Source organism: Sceloporus undulatus, chromosome 1, assembly GCF_019175285.1.
Source record: "Sceloporus undulatus isolate JIND9_A2432 ecotype Alabama chromosome 1, SceUnd_v1.1, whole genome shotgun sequence".
NCBI lineage: Eukaryota > Metazoa > Chordata > Lepidosauria > Squamata > Phrynosomatidae > Sceloporus > Sceloporus undulatus.
The window spans coordinates 156,966,159-156,989,194 of record NC_056522.1 but is presented as its reverse complement, the minus strand read 5'-3'; the positions used below and the strand labels follow the sequence as shown (position 1 = coordinate 156,989,194).

Sequence of the window (23,036 nt, the reverse complement as noted above, 5' to 3'; positions counted from 1 at the left end):
ACTGCAGCCACTCACTCACAAACCACAAGGTTGTGAGTTTAATGCCAACCAGGGGATCAGGGTCAACTCAGCCTGGCATCCTTCCCAGGTTGCTAAAATGAGTACTCTGATTGTTGGGGGCAATTAACTTATAGTTGTAAACTGCTTAGGGAGTGCTTAAGTGCACTGATAAGCAGCATAGAAATGTACTTGCTATTGCTATTTTCCTTGGTCCCTTGTGGCATCTGGTCACCCTGACCGCCACCCATGACAGACATGGAGGGAACATGGGGGGGGGGGGCTTCTCTCTGTGGGTGCCTCACTGTGTCTGGGTGGGGGCAGTCCTTGTGACGGAAGAGAGGAATCTCTCTCTCTCTCTCTCTCTCTCTCTCTCTCTCTCTCTCTTGAAAGTGGTTGGGGGTCAAGTGAGCATCATGGGTGGTACTTGGAAAGGCAGTCCCTCCTTTGGGGTGGGGTGAAGTGGGGTGGGGAACCCATGGCCCTGGGATGATAAGGAACCCCCCCCCCAGTGATGAGGTGTACAAAGATGGCCTAGTGAGGAGAGAAAGGCTTTAGGATGGAGAAGAGGCCTTGGTAGTGAGGATGGAGTATCCAAGGAGAGCAATGCCTTCCTTGGCAGCCTCTTGGGCGATACTCTTCTATCTATGAGGCTCTTCTGTGGTGGGAAGGGATGACTATACATGTCCTCCTTTCCCAGGGCCTGTCCTCCATTCCAACCTTCTCTCCAAGAGGAATTTCACAAAATTCTCCATTCTGAGCATGACTAAAGAGCAGGCATTTATCTTTTATATGAGTGTTTTGAGCTTTTATCTGACCTGGTCCTACATTTTTCTTCCATGCCCTATGTGCCAAGGGTGAGGGAACAGGGTGACCAGACCTGTCCTCCCTTTCCAAGGCCTGTCCTCCATTCCAACCTTCTGCCCAGGAGGGAATTCCAAAAGGTCCTCCATTCTGAGCATGACTAAGGAGCAGAGATTTATATTTCTATGAATGTTTTCAGCTTATATTTTCTGCCCAGGAGGAATTCCTCCATTTGAGCATGACCAAGAAGCATGGATTTATATTTCTAGGAGCGTTTTTAGCTTTGATTGAGCAGTATCCTCCATTTTTCTGGAAGGACTTCCATTTTTGTGGTGCCTTTTCCTCCTTCCATCCTTCCTTCCTCTTTCTTTCTTTCCCTTTTCCTTCCTTCTTTCCTTCTTTTTTCCTTCCTTCATCCCTCCCTCCCTCCTTTTTCCTTCTTTTCCTTTTCTTTCTTTCTTTCTTTCCTTCTTTCCTTTTTCTTTTCTTCCTTCCTTCCTTTATCTTTCTTTCTTTCCTTCCTTCCTTCCTTCCTTTTTTCCCTCCCTTCTTTTTTCCGTCCGTCCGTCCTTCCTCCCTTCCCTTCCCTTCTTTTCCTTTCCCTTCCCTTCCCTTCCCTTTGCAGTGCCAGGGCATATCTGTGTGGGAGGGAAGGCTGGGTCTGGGGAGGCGAGGGGGGTCTTCCCTGCCAGTCTCCTCGGAGTCAGAGGAGGGTCCTTCCCAGGGCACCTCCGCAGACCGGTCCCTCGGGGCTCCAGCTCTGACGCACGAAGCCCCCCCCCCCTCCCGGGTCCCCTGCCTCCTCCTCCTCCCTCTTGCCTTAAATAGCGCGGAGCTGCAGGGAAGCAGCCTCATCCTTCCTCAGCCATCCACCCCTCCATCCACCTGGAGGGTCCTTGCCCAGCCACTCAGCCCCTCAGCCAGCCATGGTGCCTTCGGGGCCGCTGCGGCTGCTCAGCCTCTTCGGCGCCGCCTTGGCTTTGGTGGCAGGTGAGTCTCCCTTCCCTCCTGGCAGGATCAGCACCTCGGACAGCGCCAGCCAGCAGGCAGGCAAGGAGAGAGAGAGGGAAGGGAAAGGGAGGGAAAGAGGGAGAGGAGGAAGGGAAAAGGAGGAAGAAAAGGGGAGGAGAAGGGAGGGATGAAAGGAGGGAGAGAGAGAAGGAAGGAAGGAAGGAAGGAAGGAAGGAAAGAAAGAAAGAAAGAAAGAAAGAAGGGATGAAATAATAGAAGGAGGGTAAGAAGGAAGGAAGGAAGGAAGGAAGGAAGGAAGGAAGGAAGGAAGGAGGCTGGGGTGGTGGAACCTAGTCTGAGGAAGAGCATCTATAGGGTTGTTGTTGCTGTGTGCCTTCAAGTCCCTTCTGATTTATGGCAACCCTAGCATGGAGCTTTCTAGGCAAGATTTTGTTCAGAAGGGTGTTGCCTTTGCCTTCCCCTTAGGCTGAGAGAGTGTGACTCGCCCAGAGGGTTTCCTTGGCTGAGCAATCCAGTTCTCTTACCCTGGGGCTGAGAGAGTGTGGCTTGGTGTTTCCATAGCCAAGCAGGGATTGGGACCCCGGTCTCCAGAGTCATAATCCCAGCATTCAAGTCCCTAGTCCACCCTGACTCCTATTTGGGTGGCTGTTCTTGTAACCCTGCCCAGCCACCAAGCAAGCAGTTGGTCACCAATGCTGGAGAGGGATGCCATTTGCCAAGAAGCTGCTCTCTCACTTTTTCATCCAGTTTAAATACAGCAGAGTGTGTCTGCTGTACTATCTATGGGAATCCCCTATACTTAAATATATAGGGTATCCTCTCTCTATAGTCCATAGCTCACTTCAGTTGCCTAGAGGGGAGGTCCAGTTTCTCTTCAACAGGCAGACCTCAGAAGGCAATGGGCATCTACTCAGGCAATGGGTACTTTGCTTGTGTTGGAAGTGCATTGAATCTCCAAAGTGTGCAAAATCTGTATCAGGGGCTCTGTGGCAGAAGGAAGGGAAAAGCTTGTTTAAAAGAAGAAAAAGTGGCTGTGTGTGAGTACAGGGTGGAGTGTCATGTATCCACTTGCACGTCCAGGAAAGGAATATATATCTGTCCAATATATGTGCGTAGATCTATTGAGTGAGCATATGTACAAAGTGTACTTTAGAAAAATGTGGGTTTGGTTATTCAGGGCTGAGCCATCTTGAAAGAGACAATTTCAGGTTAAGCCCGTTGACATGTCGAAGAGGAGAGAGTTTTACAAAAATGTCAGTTCAAGTGGAAGAATGAAATTCAGAGCGGAGGGCGAGCCAACCGTGTCACACATTCATTCATTATTTGCTTTGCACTCTGCTGTCTGGCAAAACCAGTCAGTGCGGATTACTGAAAAGGTGTTACTAATTTCACAACCTGTGTTTAAGAAATGATGGCTTTGCATTAATATGCCTTATTTCCTTCCTCTTAAAAAAAAAAAGAACGGTTTCATCTTGGCTGATAAATCCCCTGCTGAACCAACAAGGGTTTCCCTCCACCTCTGTGACAACTGGATTGCCTTTTTCTGTAATCTCTCTCTTAGCTGGCAGTGAAAGGATGTATTCTTTTCAAGTTTCAGGATTGTAGCTCTATTTGGAAAAACCCATTTCATTCTTGAGAGGTTGCTTGCTGTCAAAAGCAAGATGCGGCACTCTCTTGTTTGCATATTGCTCTCTGAAGGAGAAAACTTCAGCACTTCAAACAGAGACCCATGATGAAATGGATCACACTAGGTACACTGTCTAAAATGAATGATGCCAAATGCCAATGGATAATTTGATGGGTAATTTGAAATTGCAGCCACCTGCATGCTTACCTGGGTGTGAGTTCCATTGAACACAAAATCACTTATATTGGAGCAGGCATGCATGGAATTGTATTGCCAGTCTAGAATAATATATCACTTAGCATGGATAAAGTCCCATTTAACTGGGTGGGACTTGATTTCTCAAAGAGCCTGCACAGTATTGTCTTGGAAACTGGGGGCAAGTGACTTAACAATGTAGATTCTTGCTAGCATTCCACAGTGATCTAAAAATACAGGAACCAAGGCAAATTGCCAATAGGCTGCTTAATAGTACAGACTTCGTGAAATATTCCACACAGTACTAAACTGTATGAAACCAAGCACTAATTCGGTTCTATGGATCAACAAAGCATCGACTGTAATGAGACAAAAGTAAGTGCTCTCAGTGCATTGTTGCATTGGCATCCCGTATGGTGCTAAGGGATGGGCAGTGTATCAGATCCTTTCTCATGGAACCCATCCCCACCAAAAAAAACCTTATTATCTCAGTAATCTCTAAAGTAAGCATGTTAATATCTGGACTAAAGGCTCATCTGAGGGAAACAGTCATAGTGCCGTTATTTTTTATCATCTCCAAAAAACTTTCCACCATATCAGCAATTCATGGCTTCCCCCCTAATATCTTCCCTATGCCAATTGTGTCTTCTTTTTCTCCCTCTTCCTAGCTCCCTTTGCCCCCCTGTGTGTCAGTTTCATAGGCAGAGCAGGGGGTGGGTGGGTATATGCTGGGGGAATGTGTCTCCCCATTAAATCCCAACGCTTACCTCACACCATCTGCCCCCATGTGCTTGCTCCCTCACCCCAGATTCCTTTCCTCGCTTTCACGTCTCACACTGGAGATCCTTAACCAACACAGCAAGACAGGTGGTGAGCAGGTGGTGGCTTCACAACTTGTGTTCTGGCCATCAGAAGAGATGCTCTCCAGCCAATATCTCTTGCAGTCTTTAGGAATCACTGAGCACAGCACTGCTGCTAACATCAAATGAGCAAAGGCAGGGAAGGCTTCCCACTCACTCAGTCAGTGGTAGCTGTTCAGAGCAAAGGCTCTCATGTAGGCAGCATGTTGTGAAGCACTGCTGTGCATGGAAGGCTAGCGAGAAAGAGAAGAGTTCAGAAGGGAGTTGCTGGAAAATGTCATGGCACTGTGAATTCATGCCTTCCAAGGGCACTGTCTCCCTGACTCAACTATGGTGGACTTGGAAGGATGTAGAAGTGGTCCACCCTCCACTCTAGCTGGAGCATGATGGATGTGCTCAAGAGCACAACAGAAAACAACAACTTGCAGAGACATGGATGGTCTATTTATCACCTCTCCACATGTCTCGTCTGTCCTATTTATTTCATTAATACCCTTATTTCCAGTGTATTCTATTTGCCTATGTAGTTTTGATCCTTCTTCACAATAACCCAGTGAATCAGAATTCAGAGACATGGTCGTGTTAATCTGGAACATCAGTATGCAAAGGGATCTTAGAATCATAGAGTTGGAAGAGACCACAAGGGCCATCCAGTTCAACCCCCTGCCATGCAGGAACTCTCAATCACAGCATCCCCAACAGATGGCCATCCAGCCTCTGTTTAAAGACCTCCAAGGAAGGAGACTCCACTATACTCCGAGGAAGAGTGTTCCACTACCAAACAGCCCTTACTGTCAGGATTCCTCCTAATGTTGAGGTGGAATATCTTTTCCTGGAGCTTGCAGCACTTTTTCAGATTTACTGTGTGAAAGAAGTTGTAGAGTAAGCTTTTCCAGATGTAGCAGATAGTTGAGGAGGTAGACCAAGTCTATGAAAGCTCATGCTAACTTTTGCACAGTTAGGAGATTACTGCACTATACCCTTATGATGCTGCTATTCCACTTTTATTGCTCTGGCTGCCTCTTGTAGCATTATGGGGTTTGTAGTTCAGTGAACCCTAAGAGCTCTCTTGCTGAGAATTCTAAATGCCCCTAAACTGTAAATTCACCGTATTCACCATGGACTTTGATCATGAATCCCCAGACCACAGATGAGAAGACTGGATCTGTGGGAGTCAAAGAACACTTATCTGTTCCTTCCCTGTTGCTTGGTGGTTACAACTCAGAACAATGTGCTCTTTATGTGGACCTGCACAGATTTAGATGGCCATATGCTAGCTTCCTGGAGGTGATCCAGCAGAGATGTAGCACCTTATTGTTTTATAAGGAATCAAATCTGGAATGCTAAACATGTAAAAACAGATTTTGACAAACAAACAAATGTGTAGCCCATCCAGTATTTTGTGGCAGGAAACAAAGTTCTCCATTTTCATAACCATAAATATTAATACAATAGTGTGCTTGACCACTACATGGTTTCTGTGTTCAAAAGCGCCATCTTCATTAGAGATGGGATTTAGAACCAGGCCTAATAAGTAGAAATCTTCATGTTTGGTACTGAACGATTGACTGAGCCCGGGTTTTGTTTGCTGGGACACGGAAGGTTGCCTTAAAGTCAGAGAGACCGTCTAGATTAGTCCAGAGTTGTCTACTTCACTATCTCATACATTTTGCATAGAGACCTTTATATAGCCCTCCAATCCCAAAACCTCTTTTAACTGGGGATCCCACAGATTTGGATCTAAGACTTTCCACATACATGTGCTCTGTGTCTGAGCTATGGCTTTTCCTTTGCATGGGAACTTAACCCCAATTGGGTTATAGTGGACAGATGCGTCTTTTGTGTCATATCATCATTTTAAGTGCCAGAAGTCACATTAATAGCTTAACTAGCCTTCCATCTTTCTCCCAAAGTTGCGCTCAGCTTTTGTAAGTAACATTTCTTGGCATTTCTAAACTGAGCCCTAGAGGTAGTCATAAAGAAATGAGTCAACAAAGTTGTTCTGCATAGATACTGATTCAGGTTTATTAATGATACATACTGTGCCTTTCCTCTCAGAAGCCCAGGTGAAGTGTGCATGGGGCAGTCAAATGGTTTCCTATCTAGGTATTGCCTAGAGCAGACTAAAGGGGCTGTCTTCTGCATTCTAATTCTCTGACAGTAATCTCTCCCTAAGATAAAGATCCATGCAAATTAACATTTAACCCATGGCTTAGAGTTCTCAGCAATGTGACATTTTGTGCCAGGGGAAACAACATATACAATTCAGCATGTATAATATTTGTTGGAGGCATTTAGCTTCCTGACCTAAATGTGCCTGGGGCAGCTTACTGAAAACCATTGAATTGGATTATACAAATCTCCATGGCAATGAATCTCCCAGATAATATTGCATAATGATAATTCATGGGGTTGTTTTTCCCCCCTAGAAGGATAGTGAAAACTATGAGTTGGAATTCCATTTAAGGGAAGCAAAAGACAAATCCTTCTCCCACTCTTCTTGACAGATGTGATTCTGCCTTGGGAGAGCCTTTCTTTCTGTAAGTTGTTGGTACAACAGTAAAAAGCAATTGCATTAACAATGACATGGAGCTAGGCACTAAGCATGTTTATCAAAGACACAATCTGTTGTGTCCCTGTTGCATCCTGAAAGAGTGTGTGTGTGTGTGTGGGAACATAAGGTGTAGCAGTGAGTTTTGCAGTGGAGTTTCCATAGTTATGCACCCAAGAAGAGTCCAGCAACAGGTGTGTTGATCCATTTCTGCCAGCCAGTTCTAGCAGTTGCCTACTCCATTATCAGCAGTTCTTTGAAAAGGTAATGGCTTTAATTGCCCATCCAAGACAAAGAAGCCACTTCTAAACACTTTGCAATACAAACAAGGATAGCTCACAATAATTGTTATTGCTGTGTGCCTTCAATTTGCTCCTGACTTATGATGACCCTAAAGTCAATAGAGATCCGGTGGCTTAGTGTTTAAGATGCCAGTTCTGACAATTGGAAGGTTGGAAGTTCGAGGCCCGACTACTGCATGATGGGGTGACTTCCTGTCATCAGTCCCAGCTTCTGCTAACCTAGCAGTTCGAAAGCATGCAAATGCAAGTAGATAAATAGGTACCACTTCGGTGTGAAAGTAACAGCGTTCAATGCAGTCATATTGGCCACATGACCACTGGAGTAGTTTTCGGACAACGCTGTCTCTTTGGCTTAGTAATGGAGATGAGCACAGTCGGTTACAACTAGACATTCATGTCAAGGGACTACCTTTACCTTCTGAAGTCAATCTATCATGCAGTTTTTCTGAGGCTATGGACTTTATCACACTGGAGGAAAGCAGGATTTAAACCGGGATTAAAAAGGCATTTTCCCGGCAAAGTCAGGAGATCAAGGCAAAGATTTGCAGACACATCGTGATCAGAGAGAACTTATCCCAGGAAGAAACAGAAATGCTCAAGCAACAAACCTTTCATGGGAAAATTCCGGGATAAGCCCTCTCTAACCGCAACATCATCTGAAAATCCTAGCTGCAATCTTGCGATTTTGCTGGGAAAATGACTTTTTAATACCATCTTTTCCCGGCTTTCCACCAGTGTGATAAACTCGGGCAAGTATGTGACTTGGCCAATGTCACCCAGTAGGTTTCCATGGTAGAGTGGGGCTATGAACCCACTGATCTCCAGAATCATAGTCCAATGCTCAAACCAATATGTCACACTGACTACTGATATTATTGTTGTTGTGTGCCTTCAAGTTATTTTCAATGTCACAGGATACATTAACTTAAATCAAGTTGCTAGTTCCAACCTCAGCAAACCTATTAAACCAATAGCCGTATACATTAAACTGCTTCAGAGGATTTACTCAGCATTGACAGCAACAGGATTTAGCTCACTGCAAGTGGGGAAATCTACTCCTGCCTGCCACACACTATGCACTAGACAGAGCAGACTAGTTCTAATGAAAATGTTCCAGTGCTTCAGTCCTGTCAACAATGCAACTGACCACACCCAGAATTATAGCTAGACAGCTAGTCAGGCAGTAGCTGTTTGCCAAATTATTAGAGTCCGTGCAGGTTACCATAACTGTTCACATCAACAGCTAATCTGATTTCTCTAAAAGGTGACCGGTCCAGTCATCCCTATTTTTACTTTCCTAAGCACAGGTTGCTAAAGAGGTATACCGAGATACTAACTAGCTATCACAGCCAGTAGACCTGGCCTCCACAAATTCACCTCCTGTCAAATTGCACCATCTTCCTTGATGAAAAATTCTAAAGAACCCCAAAGCATGCACATTCTGGTGGTGTTTTGACTGGGCATGTTAAAGATATTGTCTATCTGTGGATTTTGTCTCCCAACCTTGAAGTGATATCCTGTATAACACCATGGAAACTATGGCGCATTACACACCGCCATTTAGTACGCGCTCTGCGCGTACTAGGGTTAGGAAGGGGCGTGCTAGGGTTAGGAAGGGTCTCATCTTCCTAACTGGCCCTGTTCCTAGGATGCGCGGAGCACGTAGTAAATGGTGGCACCCGTCCACATGGGCGCCACCATATTTACGTCTTGGACGCACAGCGTCCGGACGTGGCACAGTGCAATTGACTCCACGAGTGCACGCCTCGCGCCTCGCGGTGACACTTCCAGGGGCCAAAAAGGAGCGCCATTTCTGCTCTCCTTTTTAGCTGCGCTGGGAAGCCTCGCGGTCTGGCCTCTGGGGCTTCTCGGTGTAGCTAATGACGGCGGCGGCAGACCGCCCGCTTTAGGGTGGTCTGTAACACGTCCATGTTTCTATTAATACATTCTAATTACTTGTAAGATCTGCATTGGCCTAAGGTTCATTGAGTAACCACATCTCCTAATACAATGAGAAAGAGGAGAAAGATGTCTCTTTATTTACTGATTCAATACCACAAAAACCTGTCTCAACCCCTGTAATGTCCTCTGTTAGTCTTCTTTTTCCCCTTGACAAAGGGGACTCAAAATCTCTAGTATTCTTTCCATTCCTCCATTGTTTTTATTTCACTTTCTGGTTTCTACCTAATCTCTATGGCATTCATTTTAGGAAGGAATGATGAATTTCAACCCCCTCACTTGTGCAGTTGTGTCATAGATTTACACTTGATGGTATCACAGTGTAGATCAGAGTGGGCAACTGTGGTCCTTCTTCAGATGTTGGGGCCTTCAGCCTCTATCAGCCCAAGCCAGTATGTAGAAATGAGGGGCGATAGCAGGTATAGTCCAAAAATATCTGTAGGGCCACAGCTGCACATCCTTGATTTCAGAACATTCTGTACTCTGGTCCTGTCCGGCTGAACCACAGGAGATTTAAAAAGAGGCAGAAGGGTTCGCCTAGGAAAGAGAAGCAACACACCAAGATGGCAATTATTCAACCATCTCCATAGTTGTGATGCAAACGTTCCCGTGAGGGAGAGAGTGAACTGTGCTCCAGGACGACTGTGCCGGCAGATGGCTCACAGTGGTCCTTCGCCAGCTGGCCAATTGCAGCAGCTTTCTTTCATTCCCTGTTCATTTTTTAAAAAACTTTTTAAATTCACACTAGGGAAGAAAGAAATAAAACTGACAGTACCATTAACTGGCTCCCTAACATCCTGGCTTCAAATTAGTTACAGACATGGTCTATAAGGCATTGCACTTTCATTTGGTTTCCCCTTCTGCTGCAGCTACTCAGCACAAGGAGACATTAAAGGCAAGAACGCAAGAGGAGCCCTGCTGAAGCAGAGCAAAGGAGCATCTAGTCCAGCAACCAGGTTGTTATGGTAGACAGGAGCTCCAAAGGCAACTTTCCTTTCTTCTCAGAGTCATACAGTCATAGAGTTGGAAGAAGCCTAATGGGCTATCTAGTCTGACCCTTTGCTCAATGCAGGATCTCCAGCTAAAACATCTCCAGTAGGTAGTTGTCCAGCCTCTTTCTGAAGATGCCCAGAGACCTAATCTGCACCACCCCATCACCTCTCTAGGCAATTGGTTCCCTTGCTGAACCACTCTTACTGTCAAGACGTTCCTTCTAATGTTCAATCAAAATCTATTCTCTTGTAACTTCAGGCTATTTGACCTGGTCCTACTCTCTGGGGAAAGAGAAAACAAACCTGCCCCCTCCTCTCTGTGGCAGTCCTTGAACTATTCAAAGAGTACAATCATGTCTCCCTTCAATCTCCTCTTTACCAAGCTGAACATGTCCAGCTACTTCAACCTTTCCTTATAAGTTTTGTTATCCATACCTCTTATCATCTTTGTTGCCGTTCTCTAAACCTGTTCCAACTTGACTATATCCTTCTTAAAATGAGATGCTCAGAACTGAATACAGTAGTCCATATGAGGCTTGACCAGTGCAGAATATAGTGGGACGATGACATCTCCTGACTTGGAAACTATGCTACTATTAATACAGAATAAAATAGCATTTGCCTTCTTTGCTGTAGTATCACACTGCTCATTTGTATTTAATTTATGATGAACAATAATCCCAAGGCCCAATAAGTGTGTGTTTCCTTTTTTTTGTGGCCTAAGTGTAGAATTTTGAATTCATTGCTGTTTTTATTTCATTTGATTTTATTAATTTCTGTCCAATTATGGGGAACCTTATTAAAAGCTTTGCTGAAATCTAGACAAATGACATCCATAGCATTCCCACCATCTACTAAACTAGTCATCTGATCAAAAAGATTACTTTGGTAGGATTTGTTCTTGACAAACCCATACTGGCTCCTACTCATCACTGCATTGTCATCAAAATACTTGCTAACAGACTCTTATATAGTCCATTCTAATATTTTTCCTGCTATTGAGGTCAGGCTGACTGGTCTATAGTTTTCTGAATCTTCTTTTCAGTGTTGTTTTTTTTTTTTTAAGAGAAGGACAATGTTTACCTTTCCCCTGTCTTTTGGCACTTCACATGTTCTCCAAGATTTCTTAGAAATGATGGCAAGTAGTTCAGAGTGTACATCAGTAAGTTCCTTCAGTACTTTGAGGTGCAGTGTTTTTTCTGGCCCTGTAGATTGAACTTGTTTAGGTTAGCTTCACATCAGTCTTAATTTGCTATCCAGATCCCTTGTTAAGGTCTATGCTGCTGCGTGGAAACCCACAGTTCTCTTTTTGGAAAAATAAAATGAAGCAAGTATTGAGCTGTTCTGCCTTTTCATTGTGATCTGTTAACATTTTACCATACTTATTGAACAACAGCCCCGCCTTGGTCATTCTGTTGCCTCAAATGTAACTGGAAAATCCCCTTTTCTTGCTTCTTGCTTACCTAGCCAGTCTCGGCTTATTTTGAGCTCTAGCTTTCGTTACACTATTCCTGCAAACTTGGGCTACATGTCTGTATGCTTTGGTGATTTGTCCTTCCTTCCATTCTACATACATACTCCTTTTTCTTTTCACTGCCCCCTTGACTTTGCTGTGCAGCTGCATTGGTTTTTTCCAGATATTTCCCATGTTTCTTCTTCCATGGTATTGTTTGCGATTGTGCTTTTTTGCAGCTCCTTCTTCAAGAACTTCCACTCTTGTGTGTCTTTTTCCTTCAACATCTTTAACCATGGGAATGTGTTAAAACCAGATTTCCAAGGTCCTTGTTTGAGGATATATTCTGCTTTGCTTTGTCCCACAGTTGTGAATTCTAGCATTGCATCCCCCCCCCTCAAAGTACTAACTATTTTCATCTGAGTGACCAACTCTTCCCTATTGGTTAGGATCAAATCTACAATTGCTGATCCCCTTGTTCCTTCCTCTACCATTTGTAATGAATTATCTGAAAGGCACATCAGGAATTTGTTGAAACAGAATTACTCTGTTCATTCACCCTCTCCTTGAACATGTCCAGTAAGGAAGAACCCACCACCAAATAGATTCTTTGTCAAAAGTGTTCTTAATATCAAGATGTTTCTTGTAATGTTCAATTGAAATATAAGCCAGTCTTTCTGTTTAAGGCATCAAACAACATCTATTGGCCCTAATGAATGATGAATGAAATCTAACTCTGCAGATGTATGTTATGCCTGTCTAATAACTTGTACATGGCTATTTTAGTATGCAAGCAGTAAATGATATGTTTACTTCTAAGAAGGTATGGGTATATCTCTAAAGCAGAGATAAACTCCCCTTGCATTGAGGATACCATTTAGTAATAAATAAAATAACTTTGCAACACTCAGCCACTTTCAGCTCTTTTTGCTCCTTACTTGTCTCTTCCCTTTGTCCTGTTACAGACTGCCAAAACAAAGCTGCTTCGGGTCTCTTTGGAGGTATGCTATTTAAATGATGCATGGGTCCTAAGAGTCCGGAGGTCGCGCCAAAGCCACACTATTCCTAAGCACTGGAGTGCAGCTTTGGTGCAGCTTCCAGATTCTTAGGATGCATGCATCATTTAAACAGCATACCTCCAAAGAGACCCAAACCGCTTTATTTTGGCAGTCTGTAACAAGCCTTTGTCCTTGTAAGAGTAGCCTTCCTTTTGTGTTTGACTTGCTTCAGTCCCATTGTGGCAGGTAAATGGCAGAATCCTAGGGAATGCAGAAAGCTTAGACTCAAGAGGGTGATAGAAAGAATACAGATGATTATGGAGGAAAGGGTGCATGTCTGTGTTGATGTGTGTATTTCTAGGCTTAAACTCTTGTGCTCTTTGGCTCACAACAAGGACCTCAACATCCCCTTCCCAACTTCTCCTGCTGTTACTAGGCACAAAGACTGGATGTTAGTAATAATCTTTACTATGGGGATTTCACTGCTAGTGGCTAGTAGTAGGATGCTTGGCATACCATGATGATGAATGACTGATATCTTGGAGTAAAACTAATTTACCCAAAGGTTAATTCAACAAAATTTAATCTGAACGTCTCAGCCCTGAGGGGTCTGCTCTGATGTTTTATTCAGTGTGCTTCCAGTCCTCTCTGATGCCGTTGTTGCCTCCTTCATTAGAAATGAAAGTTGTTTGTCCTCATAGCATGAATATTGCTTAATAAACACTGCTCTTTTGGAGGTTGCAGCCTTGCAGTATATTCTGTTTTCATTTCCAGGCTAAAAGCCCATTGCAGGCCCAGTGTGATCTTGGAGGAATCCCTTGAAATTAGGACAATTAATTGTCGGGCCTATAGTCTACACTGCTGTGCCAAGAGGTTTCGCACTGCAGACAAGCATAGCATCTGATGGAAAGCTCAGTGTTTGAGTTATTCATTCATTATTTAAAAAACTGTGTTGGCAAAACAGTTTGCTTACAGTGGCACAGCCAGCTGCGTGAACGATTCAGGGTTCTGATTGACTGTGTTGCTGAATGAGTCAGAAGAAGACGCTGTTATGGAAATAAAGGGGAAAAATGTGAGTCAGAGGATAGAACATTTCCACAGTGAGAGGGGACATAATATAGCTATCGCCCAGTCTGATTTATGGAAGTGGGGAAATGTATTTCCATTGCTGCCACATGACTCCCTCATTTAAAAAAAAATTACAACCATAATTCACACATGATGTGTATGATTAAAAAATGATCATGATATTTGGCAATTGTGCTTCAGTGACTTTTCAAAATTATCATCTGAAGCTAGAGAGTCTTTTAAAAAAATCTTACTTCAAGGAAGCGAGAAGTAATACCAAAGAGCAAAACTATTTTAAAAGATTGATGGAGGATTGTAATATTAAATGTGGATTTTATCCTGAATATCAAACTGCTGGAGGAAGGTGGGGAGACTCCACTATATACTGCAGCAGAGTCATCCAAGAAAAAAGAAGAAGAAATAGCCAAATAGCTAAGGGATCAACTAAAAGAAAATGGGATGTGATTTGAACAATCTGGACCCAAACAGAATGAGTCACAAATGCACACACACACACACACTCAAACACCATACCCTCCAGCATTTTACAGATAAGAAACTTAGGGGACCTTATTGCATGAGGTAAACACGCCAGCTTTTCTGAATTCACTTCTAATTTGGGAGGGAGCCGAGTCCTCTCACACATAAATTGCCACCAAAATTGCTGCCCAGATTGAACCCGGATGCAGCCCGGGTCAAAGCTGTTTCCAGCCGGCCTCTTTTTTAACATGGAAGCTTCTGACATTACAAAATGGCTGCCAAAGCATCTCTGAGGACCTGGGCTGCATCCAGGATGGACCCAGGTGGCAATTTTGGTGGCAATTTCTGTGTGATAGGACCCAGCTGCCTCCTGAATTGAATTTGGGAAAGGTAAGTCGAGGAGCCCTGGTAGCGCAGCGGTTAAATGCCTGTACTGCAGCCACTCACTCAAAACCACAAGGTTGCGAGTTCAAGACCAGAAAAAGGGCTCAAGCTTGACTCAGACTTGCATCCTTCTGAGGTCGCTAAAATGAGTACCCAGATTGTTGGGGGCAAATTAGCTTACAATTGTAAACCGCTTAGACACTGCTTAGGTGGTATGAAGCGGTATATAAATGAAGCTTGTTTGTTTGTTTTAACCCCATGTGATAGGGTCTAGTAGGAGCTCCATTAAGAAGCTTATTGCTCAGCATTTTAAACTGGCTCCAGCCTCCTGGGCTGGGGCCAAGATGCAGGATGGAGGTGGGGATTATTGCACACTTTATCGCTGAAAGAGAAAATGAGGTGGGAAGAGAAGAGATGGAAAGATCCTTGAGAATCTCCGTTTACTTCACAGAGTGGTCCAGAGAGGTGAATGGCAGATGAGAGGAGGATGATACTTATTTAAACTATTTAACCTTATTATTGCTGTTCTGTCTGAGACGTTTTAGTACTGAATGCTGCATTTCTAACAATTTATGGTGACATTATGAATTCTGCCCTTCAGCCCCATGGGTTCTGGTAAGGTGTGTTTTCCCACTGATTTCTCTTCTTCGAGATTCATAGGTAAGTTAGGCAGAAAAGGAGAGTAACCAGGAAAAGGTCACTCAGCATCAGCCCATGACATTTTGCTGCCTGAGGCAGAGCAACAGATTGTGCCTTTCTCCCAAAGCCATCTGCATGAAGCAGAAACTCCCACAAGACTTACTGCCTTTGTCAGTAAAAATACAGTAATAACAAATTAAATAACTAACAATATGTTGTCCTTTCATGACATTCGACCTGTCTAAGGTAGGTGTCTCCCTATGCCTAATATGGTCACTCATCCAGTGGTCTTATATCTGAGGTTACTGACCTAGTGGATTTTATATCTGATTAGGAATGTGAGTCTTGTTTCTCTTTGTACCACAAAGAACTTGGGAAAGTTACAGTTCTGAGAATTCCCATCACCCTTCATCCAGTACCAAGGTGACTGTGGCTGGGAGATTCTGGAACTTATCCAGAAATTTGCTTTTCCCACAGCCTTTTGAGGGCCAGACAATACTGTGACCACCACAAGGAGTAGCTGGCCTCCATGGATGAAGTTTGGGGAAGGGCAGGGGCCCATGAAAACTATGGGGGTTGCAGAGAGACCTTTGTGGCTTGGTTGAAGAACCTCCTGAGCATGGTTCAAGTCCTTAGGCTGGAGGCTGACATTTCCTAATAGAAGGGGTTTGGAGACAAATTCTCTAATCTGAAACCAAATGCTTTATGATACCGAAAATATTGCTCCAAACAAACCCTGCTACCATTGCTAATGTCTGTTTGGCTTTACTTGGGCCACAGTATTACCCCTGCCATTCTATTTTCCATTCCTTTGACCTCTGAACTGTTACTATTTCTTTGTCGTTCCAAGGTGTACATTCAGTGCCAGTGGAAAAAGATGACCATGTTGAAGAAATGGTGAGTATATATATTTTAAAAACCTGTTATTACACTATTTACACTAGTATTTCAATGGAATAAATCAAATGGTCCTGCATAACTTATCATAGCCCCAGTGCCCACGTATCTCCTCCACAGGTAACCCCCCCAAAATATTTAATTGATGAGCAGCACCTTGGTTGCCAAATGCCTTGTGGGCAGCACTTTGGTTGCAAACCTTCAGAATTGTCAGTGTCGCTGAGGGAAATGAGAGCTCTTATGAGCTCTCTTTTGGGAATCATACCTCTCAGCTTCTGCCCATGCTGGGTGGGGGATTCTGGGACCCTCTGATTTAATCCAGAAAAGTTACATTACCAAGTTATGAGTACTGTATGATCTCTGGTCTAACTTGATGACAAAATGGAAAGTGGATAACAGTTGTGCAATGAGAAATGCTGTTTTCTATACAGTAAGAATTTTGGAAGAACCTTTGCTTCTTCTCTTTGGAGAAGAATCCATAACAGATGCTTATCTGCTGACATACAATTGGGAGCAGGATGGCCCAAACAGTTATGGAAAATGAAATGTCTGCAGCAGGCAGGAAATTTTGGCTAAGATCCCTGGGCGACCCTGGACAAGTCACACTTTCTCAGCCTCATAGGATGGCAATGGCAAACTCCTCCTGAACAAAACCTGCCAAGAAAACCCAATTATAGGGTTACCTTAGGGTTGCCATAAGTAAGTGACTTGAAGGCACACAACGCTGGATACTGCAGAGGCAACTACACTCTCCCTTAGCCATCCACTGTGAGAACATGCTCTGTCAACATCCAAACAGTTATGTTTGTGTGTGGAGGGACTTGCACAAGGAGGTACTAGATACCTCCTTCTGTTGCATTTTCATGAGAATATAAGCTAGAGTAACCCCCACTTACACCAACCTACACTGACTATAGGAATCTGGCCTTTGGGTATCACAGAGATAACAGATAGCGACTGTTAATTATTTAATGTGTTATTATTTTATTTTTACTTGCCAGGGATGGGAAGTACTTGTAGGGTATTCTGCCTCATGTGCCAAAATGACTTGGCAAGCTTTGAAGGCAATATGTATCTTGATTTGGAGGAGGCACCAACTGTTGTTCTGCCTCAGGTGGGAAAATGTCTTGATGACTTCAGCTCTGTTGTTCACTCTTCTGTGACCAAAGGCCTATTTCAAATATTCCAAATCCAATATTTCCATTAGCTTCATGATCCTTCAGGAATCCTGATAGCATTGAAACAGAAGGATGAACACACATAGCATAATGTGTCACCCCAGGGTTTCCATTTTTCCTGAAAATATTTCCAGCTCATTGCAATGTCTGGGCAGTTTTCCATTCTGCATTAGGAAAACTCTTCTGCTTAGTTTACGTTCAGTACCATGCTAAGCAAGTCAGTTGACTGTTAGAAATCCTCCCCTCTCTTTCCCCCCACCTCTGATCCAGTCTAATGTAAGTCTGATACACACCAGGCACAGTTCAGATCACAGCACACTCAGGTTAGAATCCTGTGTGCACATTTGCCTGGTAGTAATTCCAACTGAACTCAATACCCTTTTGAGTGAGCATGTATAGGAAGCGTACTGTCAGACAGTATAATTGACTCCCCATTTGAAGACAACAGATTTGCAGCATTAAATACAACTTCAGATGAGTATTTGCCTTTATGAGCATAATGAGCCACTTATTGGAATACTTCCTCCTTATGCCACTTACAACTCCTAGCTTGTTGCTAGATCCATTTTAACGTTCTAGTGCATTCTTGTCTTCATTAGAAATAGAGGTGGGAAATTTGTCCTGCCCCCATGAAGTTGAACTCCAGCTACCATCATCCTTACACACTGACTACAATAAATGGGAGTGAGTGGAATTTGGAGTCCAACAGCATGGTGAGGCCCGCACATAACTAACCTCTTCCTTAAAGGGCTATGACTAGGATATTAAAAAGAGTGCTTACCCACATGTAACTCCAGACTGTATCCAACAGGACACATCTTTTTGCTGTGACTCTCCCTGAACTGAGGTACAGGGTGTGATCATTGACTCTCTGGGAAATTTGGCTATCTCCGTCCCTTTGGCACAAGCAAATATACTGTTGTTTAACGGGAGTTTGAGTTTGAAAATATGCTCCAGGTTTTATTCCAAGCTCTAAAGTGTTATCCAAAGTGCTGGACTGGTTTCAAGGATAGGCTTCAGCATCTTGAATAGCTCTCTAAAGCTATTCTCTGTGTGTGCTTAACTCATTTTTTTAAAATTGTTTTATTGATCTGTTTATGATTTAACCACCTTGGAAAACTTCCACTGGGAACGGTATAATTTGAAAATGAAAAACAGAAACACTCCGAGCTCTCATTACTGCTTTTGTTCTAGGTAACTCGGTGTATTGTAGAAGTCCTTTTGAATGGTCTGTCAAAAGCCAATGCTCCACCCATCAATCCTCAGTGCAAGGAGCTTCTGAAAGAAAGTAAGTGTGACTGATGTGCTCTTTTACTGAGTATGGAAAGGTTATTTTTTGGGACTATAACATCCAGCATCCACAGTAGTGACACCAGGTGCTTGGAGGATTCTGAGATCTGTAGTTCAAAAATATTGCCTATAAAAACTTGGAAGCTTTCCTTTTGCGACTGTAGCCCCCAGAATATTTCAGCCACCAAGATCGGTGGGAATGCTGGGAGGCACAATCCAAAAAAGTAACTCTTCCAAATTTTCCTCCTCCTCCTCCTTTTCTTGGCCAACTTCTCCTGAGCAAATTATTTGATTATTAAATAGTTGCAGCAACCAGCAAGAGTTCAAGAGTGATGTCCCTTAATCAAGTGTAGTGAGCTTGCATTAGGAAGGCAAGAGGGCCACTTTGTGGAAGAACTAAAGGCTCAGGGCAAACACAGTAAGAAGGAGCTCAGTATTTTTAAAAAATCTTCATATAGTGGCCAGCATCATGATAGTGACATAACAAACACCTTTTAATCACCCTGTCACAAAAGCAGCATTCAGAATGGTATAGTAATGGCTGACAGCCTCTTGTTTACTCTGTCTTTGCAATGCACTGGTTTTCTTTCTTGCATTTAAATGTACAGAGGAGGTTAATTTTGAGGGGCAGAAGAATGGCCTTACTAGAATCATAGAATCCTAGAGTTGGAAGAGACCACAAGGGCCATCCAGTCCAACCTCCTGCCATGCAAGAACTCACAATCAAAGCATCCCCAACAGATGGCCATCCAGCCTCTGCTTGAAGACCTCCAAGGAAGGAGACTCCACTACACTCCAAGGGAGTTTGCTTGACTGTTCAACAGCCCTTACTGTTAGGAAATGCATCCTAATGTTGAGGTGGAATCTCTTTTCCTGTAGCTTGCATCCATTGTTCTGCCAGAAATGAAACAAGCAATAATAAAAAAATGATGATGGGAAGTAGTGGTTTGATAGTAACGTTAAGCTAGAGTAGACTTGAACTAAATGCCTATACTTAGGCCCCCAAATTTATTGTCTTTCAATGCACAATTGTGTATTGTGGACCTTTCACTGGCTATTCTAAATACCTTTGCACAGGCAGAGGATGCTTTAAGGCTGGGGAGAGGAACTTCAGGCTTTGGGGCAGAATCTGGCTTTTATGACAGTGAAATCTGCCCCCCTCCCAGTGGTTCCCAACCTTTGTTCCTCCATTTGTTTTGGACTTCAGCTCTCAGAAGCCCCAGCCAACTTGCCTAACAGTTAAGAATTATGGGAGCAGAAGCCCAAATCATCTGGAGGATGAATGTTTGGGAGCCACTGCTTCCTTCCCTATGACACCATGGCTGGAGTTTGATTTTGTATAGATTTTTTCCACATTATGAAAAGTGGAAATGCCTCTGCTAAGGCTTAGATACAGGCAATAAGAAAGTTAAGCTAAAATACGCTGGTATCGTGGGTGCCACCCTTCTGCCTTTGGGACCTGCCTACTGGAATGCTGTCCCTAGGAAAATCCTTAAAACTGAACCTAGCCCTTATGATGAAACAGGTGCCCCACCTTTGTGGTAGGTAAGTTATTTACTTGAAGCACTTCTACCTCTCTTTTCCCTTTAAAAAATTCCAAAAGAGATACAAAGAGCTCAAGGAGAGGAGAGAGGAGCCAAATGTCACTGGTGTTTCAGTTGAGCCTCCATTCTCTCCCTCTGCTGTGTCCTGAAATGATAGTTGAGTGAGGACCTCGATTGAAATGCCTTCTATGCAGAGCTGCTGATGGTCCTGCTTCCTTTCTCATAGTTAAAGTGACAGCAGGAATGTGGCAGACTCATTCCTTTCATACCCTCCATCTATCCCTATCCTGCATTGTCAGCTGCTTTTAAAATATCCCAGTTCCTCTCTTCTCATTTCACTTTTCCCCCTTTGGTCTCAACTTATTTCAGTTGCTGTAAACAGAGTCATAAGTGTAGAAATAATTTACATTCAACTCACTAAGGAGAAGAGAAGGTGAAGGAGGACTTCCCAGTAGACTCAGGCAAAGGCAAACTGCTGCAGCTTCCCCCAGCTTGTGTGTTCTTCCTCATTAATAACTTTTGCCACTTTGATGACACTCTGATGTTGCTTAGCCACATGCATCCTGGTTTTCATCCTGGAAGTGATGGAAAGTATGCCATTCCCATTGTTAGGTAATCATGAGGTCATGATGATAAAACAGTTACATATCAGAAGGGAAAATAACCTGTGAACATTGCATTTCCTCTCTCATGGGTCCTCAGCCTCTCAGGTGAACAGAAAGGAATAAGTGTGGGAGGGAGCGATTGATAGAAAACATAGAAAACAGCCCAAATAGAAGGGGAAAACAATGCTATCTTCATTAGAAAAGCAATTATTTTGTTTTGTTTTTAAGGGAATCAACAAAAGGAAGAAGATAAGGATGGGGCACAAGTTTTGGAGCCCCTGCATCTGTCAGAACCAAAGGAAAGAGAGAATCCAAAAGAAGAAACTATGAGAGGAGAACAAGGTCCCAAAGAAGATTTTAAAAGGCAGGCAGAAGTGAGTGAGAAGTGGCATCCAGAGGGGAAACTGCATGGTGGGAACGGACAAACCATCACTCATGGGGATTCTTATTCTTTTGATGAAGCCCATAAAGAAGAAACCAAAGATGCTGCTGAGAAAGGAACCGAGGAGGATGGTAGCTATAAAAGAAATTACCCCAGTGAAGAGGAAAGTAAATCAAAGAAACACAGTGAGGACCTGGAACGTGAGCTTCAGGATAAACCACCAGGAAAGGCGATTGATCAAGATGACAAACGCTCCGGAGGCCAAAGGGAAGAAATTATGCATAGCCAAGAAAGAGAAAACGAAGAAAGCAAGGAAGAGGAGGATGCTGAGGAGGAAGAAGAGGAAGAGAGCAGTGAAAAATATCACCATAGTTTTCATCGAGAATATGAAGACTCTTCTGAGAGAGATGTCGACACAGACAAACGAGGTCACAGACCAAAATATTATTACAGGAAACCAAGGCTGGGCAACTCCTCTGAATACAAGGGCCATCACTATGATGAGAAGAAGGACTCACCTGAAGAGTCGAGTGAGGAAGAACATGGATTCTGGGATAAAAGAGGCCACTACCCCAAATATTATTATCAAACAGGACATCGTTCTGAGGAGAAAAGAAACTCAGTTGAAATGCATGGCTCCGAGGAAATTGAGGGAAAGAGTAGGGATAAAGAGCATCAGGATAAATGGCACTCCAGTAGAGAGGACAATGAAGAGGAAGATATGCGGCACCACAGCAGGGAAAATGAAGAGAAGCAGCACCGTCGTGAGAGGAAAAGACTCCCAGATGAACCAGAAAAGCTGTTGAGACACTACTACGAGGAACGGGCAGTTCACAGCAAGCCCAGTGAGGAGGATGTAAGGAAGGAACATAGTTATGGTGGCAGAGATGAGAATAACAAAGAACATCTGCAGCTACAGTTGGAGGAGATGCCAAAGCTGCAGAATAGAGAGAAGGAGGATAGAGAGCTGAGACTGTACACCCCAGAAGAAGGAGAGAGGGAAGAAAAAAGGCATTATCCTTCTGTTGCTGAAGAAGAACTAGAAGAAGGACATTACAATGAGAGGGGAAAGCATGTCGCCAATAAGAGGACACTTCTGCTTGAAGATGGCTACCCAAGAAGCCACTACCTTGTAGAAAATGTGAAAAGAGCTGTAGCTCCCTATATCCCTTACTACCAGCAGTTCAGGTGGAAGAACAGACATGCTGAGAAGAAGGATGATGTGGGAAATCCTTTTCTGGAGAGTGAGGAAGAACCCAGGTCCCAAATGAATGAGCGAGACTTCTTTCCTGAGTATAACGACTATGATTTGTGGGAGAAGAAGCAACTGACGGATGGCCTGGGTCACAAACACAGTGAGAACAACAATCTGGAAAGGAGCCACAAATTTGATGTGAAAAGGCAATACAACAAGATGGACCAGCTTGCCCATCTTCTGAGCAACAAGAAGAAATCTGCAGAATTCCCAGAATTTTACAGTTCTAGGGAAGATGTGAAAAGGGGCCACATCATCAGAGGAGACAAGGGCAAGCTCAGGCAGAGGCCTCTGACCCAAGAAGAGGTATTTAATGATTTATTTTATAAGAAACAAAAATACTGGGAGTTATTTTGGCTTTAAAAAAATCAACAGCGTGTTTAATTTCAGCAGAATGGTCTTCATTTACTATTGTATTTATTCATTTAATTTATAACTTGCCTTTCTCCCAGTATGGGATTCAAGGTGGATTATACTATAAGTTAACACCAAACATAGTTAATGACAATGCGTAATACAAAAGTTTGAAAAGCAATAAACAATAATATATTTTTTAAAAAATGCTGATTTTAAATAATAATAATAATAATAATAATAATAATAT

At 43.4% G+C, this 23,036-nt stretch overlaps 1 protein-coding gene across 1 annotated transcript in view; it reads left to right on the top strand.

Moving 5' to 3' along the window:
* The first annotated feature begins 1,484 nt into the window (after positions 1-1,484).
* Positions 1,485-23,036, top strand: part of CHGB (chromogranin B) — a 28,451-nt gene continuing 6,899 nt past the window's right edge. Inside the window, exons 1-4 of the mRNA XM_042447172.1 lie at positions 1,485-1,791; positions 16,132-16,178; positions 18,551-18,644; positions 21,024-22,738. Of these exons, the coding sequence (XP_042303106.1) occupies positions 1,728-1,791; positions 16,132-16,178; positions 18,551-18,644; positions 21,024-22,738 (1,920 nt within the window). The 5' untranslated portion in view covers positions 1,485-1,727. The remainder of the gene's footprint in view (positions 1,792-16,131; positions 16,179-18,550; positions 18,645-21,023; positions 22,739-23,036) is intronic.